We start from the raw sequence: 21,206 nt of genomic DNA on the forward strand, positions 1-21,206 counted from the left end.
ACCGCATAGACGGTGGCCCACCAGGCTCCCCCGTCCCTGGGATTCTCCAGGCAAGAACACTGGAGCGGGTGGCCATTTCCTTCTCCAATGCCTGAAAGTGAAAAGTGAAAGTGAAGTTGCTCAGTTGTGTCCGACTCTTTGTGACCCCATGGTCTGCAGCCTACCAGGCTCCTCCATCCATGGGATTTTCCAGGCAAGAGTACTGGAGTGGGGTGCCATTGCCTTCTCCAAAGAAGATGGGCAGTGGCATGATTTTTTATCTCTGGGTCTTTAATGAGTTGGTAAAGGTCATCATTTGTATTGATTGTCCATTGAACTTGTTCTTTTCTTCTGGGGAGAAATAAAGTTTACTTTGAGGATTGATGGAGAAATTCAGCTTTTTGAACATCATTTTTGTCTATGAAAACTCATTTTTGAATTTAAAATGGAAGTCAATGGAGGAAATTTAATTCTGAAAATATTTATTGCTTTCTGTATCAAATATATTAGTCAGCCACTTACCTGAGATTAGAGAATTTATAAAAGCCAGTAAGTGTTGAAGTTTTTCACAAAAAGTTTATTTAGTTTTGGTTTCTGTTTTGTTTTTTTAAAAAGCCAGCCTCAGAAAAAGTGAGAATGCTTTCATAGTTAAACTAAAAAAAGTAATGTGCCATTTATGACTACTTTCTATCGTTTTGACAATATTTTAGTAATTTTAAAAAATAAATTATCCATCCTGAAAAGTGTTAGGAATGGGAACTAGACTCATTTCAGATACATTTTAATATTTTTCTTTCTCACTTTTGTTTTTAATATTTATGTTTTATTACAAAAATAAGGCTTATTTGTTTCTGCTACTTGTCATCTAGGATAAATGAATAAACTCTTTAAAAAAAGGGTTTTTTAGGGTTACTATTATGGCATTTTAAAATCTATACTCATAAAATAATCTTTGGACCCTATTGCTAATTTCTCAATTTTTTTCTTCCTTTCTTCATCATCCTTAGTAATGTAGATGACTTATCATTGAATATTTTTTCTTAGTCACTTATTCATGTATTTATTCATTGAATAAATATTTTTAAGTTCAGTCGTATTTTTCACATTGTTAATTGTATTATTTTTATAAACAGGAAAATAGGTAGTTTTTATTATAAAAACACTATGTCAGGCAAAAATGTCAGGCAAAAACGTATCTCTCAGCATATTCCTGATGGTGGTTTCTCCTTCAGCTGTTTCAGCAGCTCTCTTAACGGGTGCTTTGCGGTCTGCACCTGTCTTTCTGGTCTTGCTGTAATCGATGTGCTCTGTGCCAGATTCCTTTGCTGTCTTTTTTTGTGTGTGTTTTCTCAACACCCATTCTTTGCCATTCACTTTCTCTTCCTTGCTGTTTATAGCTAGTGATAGTTGAGTGTGATGCTTGAATGTGATAAAGGTAACTTGAATAATGTTTCATGAAGATTTCCCCTCTCATTAATCTTTTTGTGGAAATAAAGAGGTTTTATCATTCATGCTGCTTTTTACTGTTTGCATATTATGCTGTTTTTTAAAGATTTATAGCAGAAAGTTAAATATTGAACATTTGTACATCTGTTGAAATCAGTTAAAAATCCTATGAACGGTGAAAGCAGAAGTATTTATACAGAATATTCTAGCAGTCAAAATATTACATAGGAAATAAAAAGCATTAAGCTCAGAATGATAAAGGTAGAATAGATCTAGGATTCAGTATTTTATCCAGTGTTAGAATTGCTGAATATTTCATTGTCTAAGAATATTAATATGCCTTTAACTGATATTTGAACCATTTGGCTATTGATGTAGGGAGCCTACTAATATCATCCATTGATTATTAATGAGATTTGGTAGATTGAGATAAAAGATTCCATTTTTACTTCAGAGTTTTAAGAATTCTGATGGCAGTAAAGAGGTTTATATAGTTTTTTGACTAGTTCTTGTGTTTCTTTTGGAGGTAAGCCTGGCATCTTTTATCAAAATCAAGCTCTTATGATCCCATAATTATTTTCATCTTATTAAGTGTATAAAAAGCCAAACACTTAGCTTTGGAAAGAGAACTACAACAAATTATGAATTAATTTTTCTCTTATCAGGAACAAGTGTTGGGTATTCTTGTATTAATTAGAATTTAAAATGTTTGCTATTGACCTGCCAAGATCATGCAGCTTTTCTATACTGTTAAACTTCTGTTTAATCAAATGAGAGAAAATGTTTGCTATATAATATTGAATCAAATTCTGAAAATAACCTTCAAAAACCTGTCTTAGTTTCTGAAATACCAGAGACATACTCCTTCTTCTTTAATGCTGAAGAAGAGTCAAGTTAATTAACTCTTAGTCAAATTTGAAATATTTCCCGAAAGTTATGAATTAATTACATAAATGAATGTGTTTATATTACACGTCATGCAGAAGTTACTAGATTATTAAGGGTAACAGTTTATGCTTTAGCAAAAATGGGGAAGAGCATTTATTATAACTTATTTCTCTCTTTTAGGGGAATTTTTAGAAAAGGTGAGACAGAAAAAGAAACGTAATATCACGGTTTTGGACCTAGGATGTGGTAAAGGTGGAGATTTGCTCAAGTGGAAAAAAGGAAGAATTGACAAGCTAGTTTGTACTGGTAAGAGAGAGAATGACATGGGAAGGAATGTTTTGTGGTCAGCCAGGTAAATGGAAATAAGAAAGATATATTATGGGCATAACACTGAAATACCATACCACAAGATGTCTGGGAGCTGCTCATGAGACAGGTGTTTTTTAAATGAGGAATGAGAATTCACTGATGGTGTTAAGACCACAGATGATTGAAGTCATGTCAGACTCCATGTTTGAAGCACAAACTTGGAAAGGCTTTCACTGGTCACAGATAGGGCAGCTTCATAAATTAAAAAAAAAACAGTAATTATAGTGGGTTGAAACACATGAAATAAGGGGAAAATCTCATTGTTCAGACTTGGAGGGAGCAAGGGAACTTACTCATTATTCTGTAATGTATAAACAAAGGTAGAACGTATTTATCTTTTCTAACCCTATATGAACCATATTTCAGCATAACCAAATGGTATTGAAAAATCACAATGAATACATTTTTCCACCCTTAATGAAATAATGGCTCTAGTTGCAGTCATTAAAAGATGCTGAAGCTATTAGGAGAAAAGTTGAAAGGAACTTAACTGGATTAATCAAGCACCTGAACCTCCCAGTCATTCTTAACCCAGAAGAGGGGCAGGCAGACAACATGTTCCTTCCTGTCTGAGGAGTCATGGAAGCGCACAGCGCTGCCTGTGGAGTCAGGTTGCCTAAATCGGCACTTCTCACAGTTTCTGGTTTATGACCTCAGTTCAGTTCAGTTCAGTCGCTCAGTCGTGTCCGACTCTATGCAGATGACAGCACCCTTATGGCAGAAAGTGAAGAGGAACTAAAAAGCCTCTTGATGAAAGTAAAAGAGGAGAGTGAAAAAGTTGGCTTAAAGCTCAACATTCAGAAAACGAAGATCATGGCATCTGGTCCCATCACTTCATGGCAAATAGATGGGGAAACTGTGGAAACAGTGTCAGACTTTATTTTTGGGGGCTCCAAAATCACTGCAGATGGTAAGTGCAGCCATGAAATTAAGAGACGCTTACTCCTTGGAAGGAAAGTTATGACCAACCTAGATAGCATATTCAAAAGCAGAGACATTACTTTGCCAACAAAGGTCCATTTAGTCAAGGCTATGGTTTTTCCAGTGGTCATGTATGGATGTGAGAACTGGACTGTGAAGAAAGCTGAGCGCCGAAGAATGGATGCTTTTGAACTGTGGTGTTAGAGAAGACTCTTAGGAAGAGTCCCTTGGACTTCAAGGAGATGCAATCAGTCCATTCTAAAGGAGATCAGTCCTGGATGTTCTTTGGAAGGACTGATGCTAAAGCTGAAACTCCAATCTTTGGCCACCTGATGCAAAGAGTTGACTCATTGGAAAAGACTCTGATGCTGGGAGGGACTGGGGGCAGGAGAAGGGGACGACAGAGGATGAGAGGCTGGATGGCATCACCGACTCGATGGACATGAGTTTGGGTGAACTCCAGGAGTTGGTGTGCTGCAATTCATGGGGTCAGTACACTCTTAAAAATGATTAAGGACCCCAGGAAGCTTTTGTGTATGTAGTTACATCTATTGATTATGGAAATTAAAACCGACAATTTTAAAAATAGCTTTAATTTATTACAAGTAAAATTTAGTGAGAAGACTAGCATTTTAAAAGTATTTTTGCAGATTCTTAAGTCTGTAATAATAAAAGACAGATGAATTTGCTCCCCTGTTTCTGCATCAGTATGTTGTGATGTGTTATTTGATGAGCAGTGAAATGGAATTATTTGATGTGAAACTCCATTAAATCTATCTTGCACTTTGCCCTGTGAGATTTTGTTCACTAAAATTATGCAAATCTTTTAAACGTTGGCATCAAGAAATCACATTGGTTTAATATCACCATAATCAGAAAAGTCTTTAGTATTGGGACAATGCCCAGCCCATCGTGATAGAAACATTTTTTTCAGAGTTGTAGTTTTCACTTGAAAGCTCAGGTTTATCATTGGTAACAAATACCATCTGTAGTTTTCACCTTTTTCATTTTGAAGAAAAGGTCTGCCAGATTACCAGCTCTGAATAACCAGTTTGTCTGTCTGTTGTTCTTCAAGTGAAAACAATTTTTGTATAAAAAATTGGCCAGTGCAGCTCACAGACAGTCACACCAGTCCTATTCTGATAGACTTCATTATCTAACAGAAATGTTTTGAAGATTTTATAAAGTTAATGTTTACTGCTCTATCAAGGACATTGCTAAATGAAATTGGCTTCCCTCCTTCCCCTTTTTTTCTTTCTGAGCTGGTTTATAGCAGTGAAAAATATATCAAGAATTACCAGTATCATTGGTGCTCCTACCTGATATTCATGACACAGTATCAACTGTTATTTCTTTGTGTTAGTCACTCAGTCATGTCTGACTCTGCAACTCCATGGATTGTAGCCCATCAGGCCCTTATGTTCATGGAATTCTCCAGACAAGAATATGGGAGTGGGTAGCTATTCTCTTCTCCAGGGGATCTTCCTGACCCAGGGATTGAATCTGGGTCTCCTGCATTGCCGCCAGATTCTTTACCACTGAGCCACCAAGCAAGTCCTTAGACTACAAGGAGATCAAACCAGTGAATCCTAAAGGAAATCAACCCTGAATATTCATTGGAAGGACTGATGCTGAAGCTGAAGCTCCAACACTTTGGCCACCTGATGCAAAGAACTGACTCATTGGAAAAGACCCTGATGCTGGAAAAGATTGAGGGCAAGAGGAGAAAGGGGCGACAGAAGATGAGATGGTTGGGTGGCATCATCAACTTGATGGACATGAGTTTGAGTAAACTCCGGGAGTTGGTGATGGACAGGGAAGCCTGGTGTGCTGCAATCCATGGGGTCGCAAAAAGTCAGACACGACTGAGGGACTGAACAACAGCATCCACTGGTGCCTCTGTACCTGCAGTGCAAGTCTCAACACTGGGAAAAAACAAATAACATTTTATTAAGAAAATACAAAGAGCTGAGTGTACAGAGTTAGGTTTTATAATTCAAATTGGAATCTAAACTTTCTGCTGTAAACTTTGAATAAGCATTTAAAAATCATGATAGAATTTCTCTGTTGTCAGTACTTATTGAGAAAGTGTTTTAATTCATTCTGAAAAATATGGGTCATTTGCATTGGTACAGAAGACTTTCTTCTCCCTTGTTTTGAAGGAAATAGAACCTTTTTGCTTTTCTAAGGCTAGATTCCTTGCTAGAGTTTAACAGTTGAGATGAAATCTAGATTGTGCCATTTTTGTGTTTCTGATGTAATGTGGGCCTCTGCTGACATCACTGATGCCCCTTCCCCTTCCAGATATCGCTGATGTTTCTGTCAGACAGTGTCAGCAGCGGTATGAGGACATGAAAAACCGTTGTCGTGATAATGAGTATATTTTCAGTGCAGAGTTTATAACTGCTGATTGTTCAAAGGTATGTGTTTTTTTAGAAGTATGTCTTTATATTTTTAGTTTGAATAAGTGATTTGTTTTAAAAATCAGCTCATTTTTTAAAAATGTGCTTTGAAACATTAAAAATCTTAGGACATGGCATTTTTAATTTCAGCTAGAAATTCCATTAATGATACATTTCCTTAAATGACCCACCAAATACTTCTGGTAATTTTTAGCTTTTAATACTTTTACTTTGGAAATCGTTTGTTGCTTTTCTGTTTGGACACTTTTTTCTATTATTTTGGAATAGATCTGCACTTAGGTTTTGTTTACCTTGTAATTTCTTTGACCGGCTTCCCAACATGTCACAGTCTGGTGACACCTGTTTCCGAATCTCTTTGACAGCTGAAGTTCAAGACTACAGAGGCACTTGAAGTGCTGGAAATCTCCCCCTTAAACTTTATCTCTCTTTCCTGACTTGTTAGCTCGTTAAATTATTATAGATACGTTTAACTACACGTTTTGTTTGCAGTTGTAAAGGTGGAAAGGAGTGGTAGTATACTGCTAGAAAGTTAGAAACCTTTAAAAAACATTTTGCATTTTTCAACATTTCCCAGGGAGTTCTCTGGCGGTCTGGTGATTAGTATTTGGCACTTTCACTGCTGTAGCCCAGGTTCAGTTCCTGATTGGGGAATTAAGAGCCTGTTAGCTGCATAGCACAGCCTAAAAAATAAAAAATGTCTCAAAGGCCGGCTTTGTGTTTTTCATAAACCCAAGTATATAGGTCAACATCATTTTACTTTTTTTTCCAGTAAAGCCAATTAAAGAATCAGTTCCTTTAAATGTCATATGTTTGTTTGATGAATTTTTAGTATGATTCCAGAATCTCTAGTTTTTAATATTAGTATGAAAGTGGGAATCAAATTATATTGAACCAGAAAGAGAGAACATTTTTATTATGATCCTTAAGATGCATAATGATAGAGGATAGGTTGGTTGGGGGGCATGTCAACTTTTATTTTAAGGATCCTAACATTAGAAATTCACTAATTATGTTGCAGCCAATTTCAAAATCTTGACCCATTATAATTTGTTTCAGGAACTCCTGACTGATAAGTTTTGTGACCGAGAAATGTGCTTTGACATCTGCAGTTGTCAGTTTGTCTGCCATTACTCATTCGAGTCCTATGAGCAAGCTGACATCATGCTCAGAAATGCGTGTGAGAGACTGAGCCCTGGAGGCTATTTTATTGGTACCACTCCCAATAGCTTTGAATTGATGTAAGTACTTTCATATATTGTGGTTTATAAAATATTCAAAATTAAGCTTATCTTAGAGCAGCAGATATTTATCAGAAATAGTTTATAGAAGGGCTGAGTGCTTTGATAATGTATTTGTGTAGATAATCTGGCTTTAAGTTAAAAAGTCAGACTTACAGATGAGCCTTTAAAACATCTTTGTGTGTTAGTTGGGGACTGATGTTGCATTGAGCCAAAAAGCCAGAGGTGGTATTGCTAGATAAACTCCAGATCAGATGAGACTTAACCAGCTGTCATGATAATGAAGCCTATTTCTAGCATAATTTTGTTAGTGAGATTGTTAATGATTTTAGCATATTGCTTCTTAAAAGTAGCTCAGACCCACTTCACAGCTATCAATTGCATCATGTGTGTCCCCCCCCCCCCCATATTTAATCTGATCAAAATAAATTTGACCTAATAATAGATTTGATTTTTTTGGGGGGGGGCGTGTAACTTACAGAAGACGCCTTGAAGCTTCAGAAACAGAATCATTTGGAAATGAAATATATACTGTGAAATTTCAGAAGAAAGGAGATTATCCTTTATTTGGCTGCAAATATGACTTCAACTTGGAAGGTGTTGTGGATGTCCCTGAATTCTTGGTCTACTTTCCATTGTTAAATGAGTAAGAATGTCATTAATCTGTTACTGTTCTCTTTTGGGGGCTTCCCAGGTGGGTCTAGTGGTAAAGAACTCACCTGCCAGTGCAGGAGACATTAAAGATGAGGGTTTGATCGCTGGGTCAGGAAGATACCCTGGAGGAGGGCATGGTAACCCACTCCAGTGTTCTTGCTTGGAGAATCCCATGGACAGAGGAGCCTGGCAGACTACAGTCCATAGAGTCACAAAGAGTCAGACACGACTGAAGAGACTTAGCACATAGCACATTCTCTTTTTGCATAAGAATGAAGGTAAAGGGGGGAAAATCAGTATTTCTGTTTGTCTCTTATTTTAAGTGGGATCTTAAGAAGTATAGCCTGAATAATGACAAAACTAAGACTCAACGGTTGGTGCCATAGGTCACTTACAGCCTTACTCATTTAGTTTCTTTTATTCCTGAAACTATTTTATCCTGTAAGCAAGAAAAGGGAGCCTGTTGCCTACAACTTGTGGCATGAAATAACTGACAACTAGAAATAGCAAAGATTTGTTTTTAAGTAACTACTGGTACTTGGGTAACTAAAATTAGTCCTCCCAAAGTAGGGATCCTCCTTTTGACGGGAATAGGTATATTAAAAGTTGTTTATATTTCACTATAGTTTATGAAATTGTGACTCATGGCAGTGGTGATAGTAAAATCCTGATTCAGGAATGTATTCATGAACCTGAATTCTTAGGAGTCCTGGCAAACCATAACCCCAGGGAAAGCTGAGGTTTCAGGCTTTATCAGGTAGGGCTCCAAGGCCTAATGAGATACCTTGGTCTTGGGGGTTTCCCTGAGAGCAAGTGTGGAAGAGTCAAGTTAAATGTGGGCCATGTCACAGCTGACCAAAGTGTATTTCCTTCTTTTTATTTTTTCTTCTTTTTAAAACAAAGCCTTCATTAACTGAGGAAAAGGTTGAGCTTTATTTTTTTACTTATTTTTAGATGGTGATTATTTGTTTGAACTGTGTCTCAGTCAGCTTGTAAATTTATGGATGTAGGATTTTCAGGAGTTCTACAGTGTATAAAACTTTTATATAAAATAAAAATAAAATAAGAAAATGAAGTAGCATGTGATTAAACATGGAAAATACTATGCACAATTTATAAATCTGAAAGTTAAAAAATTTATATCAGATTTTCCTTATAATTAGCAAACTGGGGAAATGTTATGCTTGAAGAAATTAAAACGTTTTTAGTATGTTATTTTATATGTTTGTTATGTTAGCTTGGTGCTTTTGGTTGACGGTGATTTGAGTATACCCCAAAAGATAAAGAATGAAACGAAAGTTTTTTTTTGTTTTTTTTTTAATGGCTAAGCACACATTAGCAATCTTTTCTGCTTGTATTGCTAATGATGATAAACATATCAAGTAATAAATTGTCACTTTAATTTTCAAATTTTTATAAATTGTTTATCGAGATAGGTATTTGTTTGGAGAGACAATCTGAAAATGCATAGGGATCCAAGCCGCCTTTGCTGTCTTGTTAATTAGCTTTCATATGCAGACATATTCAAATCGGTTCAGATTGAGTCTCTGTTCTTTGTAGTTATGATATTTGTAGATGTAAAGCTCAGTTTCCCTCGTAAAGGCTTATTTTGGATATTTTTTGATAGAAAATGAACTGCCTGGAATAGAAGAGGCTTTATATTGACCTGTGTTGTCTTCCCAAGGGGCCTGATGGAAGTGGCAGGGATTCCTGCCATCCACGCGGCTCTTACCTGCAAAGCTGAGTGGCCCTCTGATGTTCCCTCGCTCTGTCCCCTCATCTGTCACATCAAGGGTCCCCTTTCAGGGTTTGTCCTGTTCCTCCTCTCATCTTTTTATCTGTTGCCTGAAATCATCCTCAGGTTCCCTTTTGTTGTCTACAGATGTGCAGTAGTCTGCTTCGGCAATTGCACTGGGAAAGATATTACACAGAGCAAAGGGAGACCTAATGTAATTAGGACTTGAGGAAGCCACCTGGGAGAAAGTGACGTCTAAGTCAATATCTAAAGGGTGTCTAGTTGGCCAGTTTTGCCTTAAGTGTGCTGGGGAGCCAACGAGGGTTTTAAAAGGACATGACCTGTGCACTTTTGAAGCTTCATCTGACTGCATTTGGAATATTGGTTGAGGGAGGGTAAGAATAAAAGCAGGGAAACAAGCAAACGAAGTGGTGCCACATTGAATGGTGATGGTGATAGAGTAGGCTGGTGGCCACTGTCGGGATTGGAAGTGGGCTTGTTCCAAGTATGTTTTGCAGGTTAATGGAGAGGATGCAGTGGTGTGCTGAACACTGGGCAAAGGGTTGGGTGGCAAGGAGGATTAGATGGTTTACTGAAATAGCAAAGACTGGCAGGAGAACAGGCTGGTGGGATTCAGTCCTGCAGGCCTGGGATCGTTCTGGTGGAGATTTCTGGGGAACATGGAGTGAATGTGACAAAAGCCAGGACTGAGCTGCCACCACTGCTGGCAAGCTGTGTACATCAGGGAGTGACATCGAGCAAGGATTTGGGCCACTTTCTTCAGAACCATGACATCTAAGAGTTGGGAAAAGAGACCTGTAAAAACTTGTGAAGACGCAGTTCAAGATGTAGGATAAAAACTAATAGTTTGTCTTGCCAGGGAATCCAGAAGATGAAAGAGAATATTTTCGTTTCACTTCCTGGCCTGTTTGTTAGGTTACTGGAGTTCCCTGTGACCCAGGGAGATCTAACTGCATGTTTTTTTCAGGTCACTAGGGTGTTGCCCTTCACTTATTTTGCATGGTCCTCTTGTGAATTCGTAAGGTTTTTAGTTAAGCCCAGAAGATGTTACTGTTGCGTAAAGAATTATAAATATTTTGGAAGCCTTTTCATGAAAATCTTTTTTGGACAGAATGGCAAAGAAGTACAATATGAAATTAGTCTACAAAAAAACATTTCTGGAATTCTATGAGGAAAAGATTAAGAACAATGAAAATAAAATGCTGTTAAAACGAATGCAGGCCCTGGAGGTGAGTATTTAGAAATTGTGTAAAAATCCCAGGTTGTTGCAGACTTGTTTGATTGTTTCTGAGATTCCTTTCAAGGCCATGGACACATTCAGTATTTATATAAATTGCACAGATAACTGGTGCCAATGCTAGACTGTTCAGCACCTAGGACAGAGCTTTAACACAGGCTGTCAGGACTGTCGGCATTTGGGGCTGCTCTGTATCTGAAGCATGAATTTTTACACTACAGGAATAAGCAAATTTATTTCTCATTAGCAAAAATGTGTTGATTTTAATGGTTCCAGAATGGTCTTTTGATTAATAATGATGTGTTTGAGCCTAGTTACAATGATTTAAAATTCACGGTCTGAAACTGCAGTTACGTTTGCACCAACCTAATACTTAAAATGGATTAAAAATAATGCTTGAAGTAATTTGAATATCAGACATTTGGTCACCATATCTTTAAAAACACAGCATTTTTTTGAGGCCCTTCTTCATATTCTGTGTAATTGTGGAGACGATCTGTATTGGAGACTGGATGTTTTCCTTCTCTTCCGAAACTCCCGAGGTTCTTTTGACTGTATTTTATTTATATTATTTCCAGTTGCTGTTCGTACTTCCATGGCGGTTAAGTCACTGTAACATTCAGATGAATGTTTTAACTCTTGTGTTGATAACTTCCTTCAGGTTTGAGTTGTGGCAGAAAAAACCTTTGCCCGGGAGTCACAGAGATACAGCAGGTGTTTGCTGCCAAGTGGTCTTGGCAGCGATTCAGCACACTGTTCAGTCCCTCTGTGACACTCTGTAATTGTAGATACTCCGGCCATGCTCATTGTTAACCACAGCAGCTTCTTTGTTCAGAGAGGATTCCCTTCACTCCTTTTTTTTAATATTTCAAAAGTATGTGTAGTTTTTATTTCTGAAGTAATACTTAAAGATTATTGTCTCATTTCAGTGATTTAGGGTATTTCATTCTGAATTGTAAATTTCAATGTAACAACTCAACTAGGAATTTCCCTTGACTCCTTAGCCATATCCTGCAAACGAGAATTCCAGACTTGCCTCTGAGAAGGTGGGTGACTATGAACATGCAGCGAAGTACATGAAGAACGGTCAAGTGAAGCTACCTTTGGTAAGGTTTCATTCTTTAACAAGTCTTACAGGAAAATGGAAACTTAAATTATTTCACTGGTTTACAATACTTGGGTTCACTGACTTATAAATCAGATACACTTTAGCCTATTTCTCTTAAGTTATGACTTTTTATAATTGTAGAATACAGAATAAAATGCACTTTAATGCTGAGAAATGTAGTGCTGTATTTGAGAAAGTAGGATGGGAGGAATGTTCTTAGCCTGGCTTGAGAGTTTTCTTGCTGTATCATTGTATCTTAGCCTGGACACTACTGACTAGCAGTGTTCCGTAGATATAATTCAGGGGCTTATGAACTTAGATGAGGGAAGATGACATCTTCACAGACTTCTATGTGGAAGTTCACATTTTCCTTAATTATGAATGCTCCACAACCATAGTGGTATTACTAGTTGTAGCTGTGACTTTGTTATCAATAGAAATTATAGATATTTGTGTAACACATTTTTGCTGACATCTTATAGTATTGATGTTTATTTATCACTTATTCAACATTTATCACTTCTTATTTCCTTAGTTATTAGGCTTGTCACTGTATCTTATTACTTAGTGTCTTTGCAAAATAGCAAGTATGTTACTAAATGCAGTTTAGTTCCTTTGTGATTTCCTTTGTAAAAACACAAAAGTCTTATTCCCTCCCGCAGTATTATTTGATGTTTCAAGATAGGCCTTTTTTCTGCCAAGTTAAAAATGTAAGCTCAGTACTTTTTCCAGTTACAAATGAATACACTTTTATGCAGATTCACCCTTTGATTGAGAATCAGTGGTTTAGAGAATTGGCAGGAGCACAAAAGTGATGAGAAGATGGCATTAAAAGTTAATCTTGTTGACTTATTTTATATTCAGATCACAGTAATATTAACAGTGAATTGTATGTATATTTATAGTGAAGTTAGGGTTTTGGAGCACCTCTGACTGTTATTGAAAAATAAGTATACGTGTACTTCTATATTCAATCTGAAATTTTCTTCCTTATTTTTTTTAATTTTAGGGGACCTTAAGTAAATCAGAATGGGAAGCTACAAGTGAGTATATCGTCAGTGCAGATTTACTGACATTTGCAAAGATTGCTTTAAAGTGATTGTTAAAATTGGAAGACTTTAGAAATTCTTATGACACAGATTGTGAGGGGATGATTGTGTTCACACAAAATTCCTATAAATGTCTAGTTCCCCTTGTCTTGCAAGGCTGTTCAGTGCCAAAAGAAAGCATATGCAGGGTGTTCCTTAATGTAAACTTTGAGCGTTCTTAAATATTTCCCTTGTCTGCTCGTTACTACAAAGCCATCTGTATTTTACATCTTTACCTCACATTTCTGTTGGGAATTTTGGCTTATGGACCACTTCCTTGTGTTTCACTTGGTTGTGGCCTTTCTGATGTTAACAGTGAAGGTTTAGTAAATGCTAAAATGTTCAGTTAGGCAGCACTGAGCAGGATGTCTTGGAGGATGTGTGGTTGGGAACGGCCATGATGTGGAGGCATTCTGAACTGAGGCGTGCATGTCTGGCTGAGCAGTCAGAAGCCTGGCCAGTTCTCAAGGTCCCAGACCCTCCCTGCCAGGGTGATGGTGGTGCCCCATATGGTCACCCTGAGGACTTACAAGGTAGTTCCCATTCTTCGCTTAAATATTTGTTGATTATATTGAAGAGAAAATCAGAGGTATTCAGAGATGAACACTTTGAATATTGAGTTACATAAAGATCTATGAAAGGGCTTTGGGGGATACAAAAAATAAATACTACCTCTCTGCCTCGCAGTGGAAGAAACATAAATAAGTGACTTCTAGGCAAATTGTTCTACACGTTGAAGTTCCTGTAATGGGGAAAACAGATGAAGGAGCACTCAGTGAAAACTAGAGAAATTGGAATAACAGATGGTGTTATGGAATGTGTAGCCTGGGCCTGGTCGCTGTTGGAAGCTTTCATGTGTTATGCCTCATTCTGTCCTCACAGCTTCATGAGCAGACTACTGTTAATCATGCCTCCTTTTCACAGATAAGAAATCAGGCAGATAGCTTGGCTAAGGTCAGAGAGCTAACCCAGGTGCTTCACACTCGCAACCTTCGCCTCACAGAAGCCCACGTGAAAGGAGGAGTCTTAGGACTAGCTGAATGGAAAGAGAGGAAAAGGGAAGACAAAGGCTAACACTTTGAGCTTGTTTGTCTCAGAATATTGTTTCCTTTAGTAGAAATGGGATTGGAAGATATTAGAGACGTCATCTGTGATGAATGTGGGAATGTGTGCAGAAACCGACACATTTCTTTGGCTTCCTTGGAGTGCAGATACACAGCTGCCTTAGCTGTCCTGTCAGTGCCAAAGAGCGGTACAGCAGGATAACCTTGGGCAGAGGTCGTGGTGGTGGTGCTGGCTGCAGATCAGGACAGTTTTTTTATACTAAATGTGGACTTTAGTGATACTGTGCAGGTGAATTAGATGCCTCCAGACACTTGAAGAAGGGGGTTAGAGATGAGAAGAGCAATAGGAAAGGATCAGTGGCCACAGGGCAGCCAGGATCATCGTGTCAGGGCTGTCTGCTCTGTGACGAGTTAACACTTTTACAATCTAGAGGGCTTTGTGGGTTGTGCCACAGTCTGAGAAGCTGTATTTTAAACTCCTACTGGTCTAATCATGAGCTTGTATTTCCAGAGCTTGCTGCTCCTCTAGAAGATGCTTTAATGCGTTGCTGACAAATCAGAAGTGGTTCAAGTTTTGTTTGTGTAAATCCTAATTGAAATGCTGGCACAGAAGGCATTTTATATATAATTAGTGAGACTTCCAGAATTTTTGAGTTAGAAAAGAGAGAAAGTTACTCATTGCTGATCTGAAATCGAGCATTAGTTTTCAGTGACCCTACATCAGAGCAGCTCAGGACAGCCAGGTTACCTGCAGTAGGTGCAGAAGTATTTGGGGTGGGTTTGGCAGGGTTGGTTGTAGACAGAGTACTTGGAATGCAGAGCAAGCTCTGATGCCGAACTGTCCTGAGCCTTAGTACTTGCTCATGAGAGCTTTAGGTTGCTGCACTATCTGACCCTCAAGAGGAATTTACAGTGTTGATGATCACTCTGCCTGTTTTCTGCCCGTCTGTCTGCTCTGCTGCCAGCCATCTTTCATTACTCCTAAAAGACTCGGGAGGTAGTAGATGAGAAGTAAAGAACAGCATGATCAGAGAGGTGTTGGGGAGACTGCCTTCATGTTTCTGTGCAGACTGGATTGAGGGACAGAGAGCTCGAGGATTGGGAGGCCCTTACATGGTCTACCATCCTTCGTCTGTCCCCTGTCCCACAGTTGACCCAAGGGGCAAGGCTTCCTTGTCATATGGCTTCTTATCTTGACTTGCTGCTTGAATGTCCTAGTGAACATCCTGAACATGCTTGTGATATCGAGACTTTGTCATCTCTGTTGTTTTCATAACTATAATGTCTGTCAGTATCTCAGAAGAAGATACGTTTGAACCTCAGTGATTCAGGATGAGGAGCTGCGGGTGCATTTGGATGTTTGAGTGAACACACGTGGAGCAGGAGGCCCAGTTTCAGGGAGCATGCCTTTGAGGCTGGGTGTGTCTCTGCTGGGGTTGTGAGTCCTCAGGTAGCCTTGGCCCACTTTTCTTATCATGCCCTTAGCATTACAGCTGGATAATTGGATGAACTTCAACATGCACGTTATATTCCTTTACAGTATTTTTTAGGGTTCACCCACCCACAAGTAGCAAACTTAAGAATACCCTGCACTCACAGTAGTGTAGTTATTCCGGTTAAAATAATTAAATCATAAAGTTTCCAGTTTTCATTTTCTTTGCTTCTATGCTTTTTTTCCCTCAACCTGTCAGTAGAGATTTTAGAGCTGTTGAGTTGGATTGCTCCATGGCTATGATGTCAGAGTATTACAGTAGGTGGATATTTGTTTTCAAGTAAATAGATACGATCCCATATCTACCTAAGTATGACTCACAATTATTGAAGAACTCTTAGAAATAAATAATGGAACTTTTCTTTCAAAAGCTGCTTGAGAATTTTCACCAAATTATGAATAAGACCAAGACTGTTGCCCTGAGGATATAAGAAACCAACCTCTAATTTTATTTGTTTTCTTTTTAGGTATTTACTTGGTTTTTGCATTTGAGAAGCAGCAGTGAGCACGTCACACGTGCAGTGGCACCAGAGCAACTGTGTTCTGTCTTATAAAGATTTGAACGGTCCACCTTCCATAGATCTGACGCCCTTGTTAAATGTAACTATTCTCAGCGGGCAGGATGCTGCTGGAAACGTCAGTGTATAAATGGAACTTTTGCTGTCTGTGACAGATGAACTTTGTGTGTGTATATAAGAATGAGATGGGACCTTTGTCTTTAAAAATCTATTTTTAAGTAATGTTCTAAGAATTCCATTTGCCTCCACTCTGGTAGCTCATAAAAATTATGAAATGACGTGTTAAAGCCTGAGTTCTTTCACCAGTGCTCTGCTTCGTCCAGTGTTTATTTACAGTATTAAACATATTGCAGTTGTAGAATTGGTGGGAGTGTACTAATTCACAGGGATATGTGCTCATTTCCGAAGTTTTGTTAAGTGTTTTTCAGGGTTAAAATAATTGCTCTCTGTACAACTGAATGTCAGTGTTCAATATAAGTTTAAAACTAAAATTTACATGGGGATAAAAGTTAATTAACTTTTAACTTAGGATTCTAGCCAGTTATTAAATTTCATTTTAAGTAGCAACTAGTTCATTTGCTAACATGATTGAATTCTAGAACTGGACAAAATATTTCAGATTCCAGCATAAAATTGTTTTGCATTTGGGGGGCTTTCTCATAGGAGTTCCCGATGATAGCAGTTAATGTTTCTAGTTATCAAGGATGTAATTCATTTCTTTACTGAACCAAAATGCTGTGGGTATTTTTCTCAAGATTTAGTGGCCATCTCCCATGTGAACCTGTTTGGACATTTTCTTCAGATTTATATAAGGGGGGGGGGATGGGGGGCAGGGGCAAGGATCCGCAGGGATGGAGGCGTGGGGCTGGGCCAGTGGGCAGTGTGTGGCTGTGAAGGGAGCTGACAGAGAGGCTTGAGGGATCCTTCTGATGGAGGTCTGGGCCACGGCGCTGTGTGCTGTCGATCCCTTCCCCTCTTTGGCCCAGAAAGAACCAGTACGTGTTCTCCATCATAGCATTGTGCTTGGCGCAGTAGGATCTGGTGTCTCATCCCCACTTGGAGTTTGCATTGGCCATTTCAGAACCCTTAAGAGTTGTCACCCCTGGCTTCTTGCATGACTCTTGCTAAACTGACACCAAAGTGAACTGTTGTCCTTGATTTATCACCACTTAGAAAACTTACCAGTTTTGATATATAGCAAAAAATTTAAAAAGCAAAGCAGAGAATTTATACATACTCTTTTAAAAATCATTTCTTTCATGCATGGTTTTAAAAGACATGTCCTTCTGTGATTATCCAGAGTACTTGTTAAAAAACTGTTGTCTCTTAGTTTGTTTACATGTGTTGATTGTTCATCGTGTTAGAATAGCAGACATTTCAGCTATTAGGTAACACAGGTTACCTCATTTCTGTTCTTTCCACAATCTGTCCATCTCCAGCTGTTACCAGTTTACAAAAATGTGGTGGTCCACCATAAGTTATTGGAGGAAATAAATAACATAACTTCTGACTGGTGGCTGCCATTGGCCAGCTGAGGTTTGGTGACGGTGCTGGGAGGTGGGCTTGTGAGCTCTCTAGTATTACGTCAGTTCTGGGGGAAAGTGCCAGAAAGTACTGTGATAGTTTGGTATAGAATGAAAAGCTTCTCTGTTATCATTGTCCTCATGCAGTGATCTCAGTGTATTCCAAGCAAGTAATAAGACATATTTTTAGCCGCCTCCTGCTCTCTCCATTCCATGGAAAATTTGGGTGGAAAAATTTGTGGTGGCAAAGCCAAGTGGAAAAGAAGGATAAAAAGGAGCAGAGAGAGCTGGGTGGGCTCTGGAGTCTGAGCGAGCTGGCGTGTGCTTGGAGCCTCCCCGGAAGGTGTGGCGTCCTGGCCATTGCACTTTGCGCGTTTATGACACTGCCTTCCCTGCTCTTCCTCCCTGACATCTCCTGCTGCAGCTAGCGGTGGGCAGTGACTGAAGAAGAATTCCCATCACCAGGGTAAAAGCTGATGGGACTTCCCACACACATTTGCAGTCTAAATATTTGGTGATTTTCCATCCAAGACATGAGGAAACTGTTAGGAGAGGGGGCTTTTCATTATCAGGCCAGTGATGTCAGGCGCTCATGGGAGTGACTGAAGGGTACTTTCAGACCTGCTATTAGGTTTGTCCTCTGAGAATGGAAGTAGAAATGAGGATCAGATACAGCCTCTGTGAAAAGAAGTAGAAATGAGGATCAGATACAGCCTCTGTGGAAAGAAGTTGGGAGGAATGGACTGGGAACCTGGCTGGTTGTGTGTAACTAAGAGCAATCAAATTTAATTCTTTGGGCCTGGAATCTTGTAAAGCAACGGCACCACATGGCCAGTGTGAAGGGGGAGAAACTGGCCATTTCCCACTGCACCAAAAGGAGAGTGTCCTGACCTGCGGCTGCAGCAGCCTACCAGGTGGCAACCGTGCCCTGAGGCCGCCAGGCCTCCACTCCAGTGTGACTCCCCAGAGAAATCTGCATCCAGGGAGAGAAGAATTGATTAGAGGCTGTGATGACTCTTGAGAGCTAGATTATCAGTGCAGGGTTTCCTACTCACCCCTCCCCAAACTTGGAATTCTAAGAAGTATGATTGCTGTCTACATTCATGTTAATGGTGTTTCTAGAGCATCAGAGCAAAGAGGTACAAGTGAGATGGGCTTGGAGGCAGGGTGTGATACGGGTTAGCACAGGAGAGACCGCAGGAGCATTGTTGGCTGTCCAGCTCTGCAGTCCCTTTAGCTCTTCTGGGAACTGATTCAGCCTGTCTTAGCTCATTGTCATTGTGTTGTTTGGTAAGTCTTCAAGTATCCTTCTAATGAGAATTTGGCTTCCTGTGCAAATCTTTGTACGGGGAAGAACTGCCAGTGTAAATATTCAAGCTACTGAGCATGACTTTTATGAACTGACTTTCTGTTGTCTACCTCTGCCTGAGGCCAGACCCGGGGAACGTGGCCCTGTAATCACAGTTATACCATAATGCCTGTGACACCTACTGTCCCTTTGGTCAAACAGGAAGCATGGGTATATAATCACTACCTCCCTGGTCGACATCAAATGCTGCACATCTGATAGGAAGCTTCTTCGTTTGCTGCCCTCTGGCAACATTATTCCTGATTCTTTGAAGGTAGTTGATACAGTGGCTGCTACACTCATTTATTTAGTGATAGACTTATTTCAGCAGATATACACGGGACTGGAGTTGGTTAACAGCCAGGTCTTCACCTCACATCCTTCTCTGTTCCCGTTTAGCCTCGGCATGTATGCCTACTTCTCAGTTCGGTTCAGTCGCTCAGTCGTGTCCGACTCTTTGCGACCCTGTGAATCACAGCATGCCAGGCCTCCCTGTCCATCACCAACTCCCGGAGTTCACTCAGACTCACGTCCATCGAGTCAGTGATGCCATCCAGCCATCTCATCCTCTGTTGTCCCCTTCTCCTCCTGCCCCCAGTCCCTCCAGCATCAGAGTCTTTTCCAATGAGTCAACTCTTCGCATGAGGTGGCCAAATTACTGGAGTTTCAGCTTTAGCATCATTCCTTCCAAAGAAATCCCAGGGCTGATCTCCTTTAGAATGGACTGGTTGGATCTCCTTGCAGTTGAAGGGACTCTCAAGAGTCTTCTCCAACACCACAGTTCAAAAGCATCAATTCTTCGGTGCTCAGCTTTCTTCACAGTCCAACTCTCACATCCATACATGACCACTGGAAAAACCATAGCCTTGACTAGACAGACCTGTGTTGGCAAAGTAATATCTCTGCTTTTGAATATGCTATCTAGGTTGGTCATAACGTTCCTTCCAAGGAGTAAGTGCCTCTTAATTTCATGGCTGCACTCACCATCTGCAGTGATTTTGGAGCCCCCCAAAATAAAGTCTGCCACTGTTTTCCACTGTTTCCCCATCTATTTCCCATGAAGTGATGGGACCAGATGCCATGATCTTCGTTTTCTGAATGTTGAGCTGTAAGCCAACTTTTTCACTCTCCTCTTTCACTTTCATCAAGAGGCTTTTGAGTTCCTCTTCACTTTCTGCCATAAGGGTGGTGTCATCTGCATATCTGAGATTATTGATATCTCGTCCGGCAATCTTGATTCCAGCTTGTGCTTCTTCCAGCCCAGCGTTTCTCATGATGTACTCTGCATATAAGTTAAATAAGCAGGGTGACAATATACAGCCTTGACATACTCCTTTTCCTATTTGGAACCAGTCTGTTGTTCCATGTCCAGTTCTAACTGTTGCTTCCTGACCTGCATACAAATTTCTCAAGAGGCAGATCAGGTGGTCTGGTATTCCTATCTCTTTCAGAATTTTCCACAGTTTATTGTGATCCACACAGTCAAAGGCTTTGGCATAGTCAATAAAGCAGAAATAGATGTTTTTCTGGAACTCTCTTGCTTTTTCCATGATCCAGCGGATGTTGGCAATTTTATCTCTGGTTCCTCTGCCTTTCTAAATCCAGCTTGAATTCTGGAAGTTCACGGTTCACATATTGCTGAAGCCTGGCTTGGAGAATTTTGAGCATTACTAGTGTGTGAGATGAGTGCAATTGTGCAGTAGTTTGAGCATTCTTTGGCATTGCCTTTCTTTGGGATTGGAATGAAAACTGACCTTTTCCAGTCCTGTGGCCACTGCTGAGTTTTCCAAATTTACTGGCATATTGAGTGCAGCACATTCACAGCATCATCTTTCAGGATTTGAAATAGCTCAACTGGAATTCCATCACCTCCACTAGCTTTGTTCGTAGTTATGCTTTCTAAGGCCCACTTGACTTCACATTCAAGGATGTCTTGCTCTAGGTGAGTGATCATACCATCATGATTATCTTGGTTGTGAAGATCTTTTTTGTACAGTTCTTCTGTGTATTCTTGCCACCTCTTAATATCTTCTGCTTCTGTTAGGTCCATACCATTTCTGTCCTTTATCGAGCCCATCTTTGCATGAAATGTTCCCTTGGTATCTCTAATTTTGTTGAAGAGATCTCTAGTCTTTCCCATTCTGTTGTTTTTGT

At 39.5% G+C, this 21,206-nt stretch overlaps 1 protein-coding gene across 6 annotated transcripts in view; it reads left to right on the forward strand.

The window, feature by feature from the left end:
• RNMT (RNA guanine-7 methyltransferase) overlaps positions 1 to 16,459 on the forward strand; it is a 25,366-nt gene extending 8,907 nt beyond the window's left edge. For 5 of the 6 annotated variants that reach the window (XM_055559132.1, XM_055559134.1, XM_055559135.1 and 2 more), the window contains 8 exons: positions 2,494 to 2,619; positions 5,908 to 6,023; positions 7,083 to 7,264; positions 7,746 to 7,910; positions 10,786 to 10,903; positions 11,916 to 12,017; positions 13,029 to 13,062; positions 16,131 to 16,459. In XM_055559132.1, coding sequence (XP_055415107.1) covers positions 2,494 to 2,619; positions 5,908 to 6,023; positions 7,083 to 7,264; positions 7,746 to 7,910; positions 10,786 to 10,903; positions 11,916 to 12,017; positions 13,029 to 13,062; positions 16,131 to 16,168 — 881 coding nt within the window. In that variant the 3' untranslated portion in view covers positions 16,169 to 16,459. The remainder of the gene's footprint in view (positions 1 to 2,493; positions 2,620 to 5,907; positions 6,024 to 7,082; positions 7,265 to 7,745; positions 7,911 to 10,785; positions 10,904 to 11,915; positions 12,018 to 13,028; positions 13,063 to 16,130) is intronic. The other variant, XM_055559133.1, reaches the window with a different exon arrangement.
• Positions 16,460 to 21,206: the final 4,747 nt, after the last annotated feature.

The sequence above is a fragment of the Bubalus kerabau genome, chromosome 21 (genome assembly GCF_029407905.1).
Source record: "Bubalus kerabau isolate K-KA32 ecotype Philippines breed swamp buffalo chromosome 21, PCC_UOA_SB_1v2, whole genome shotgun sequence".
NCBI lineage: Eukaryota > Metazoa > Chordata > Mammalia > Artiodactyla > Bovidae > Bubalus > Bubalus kerabau.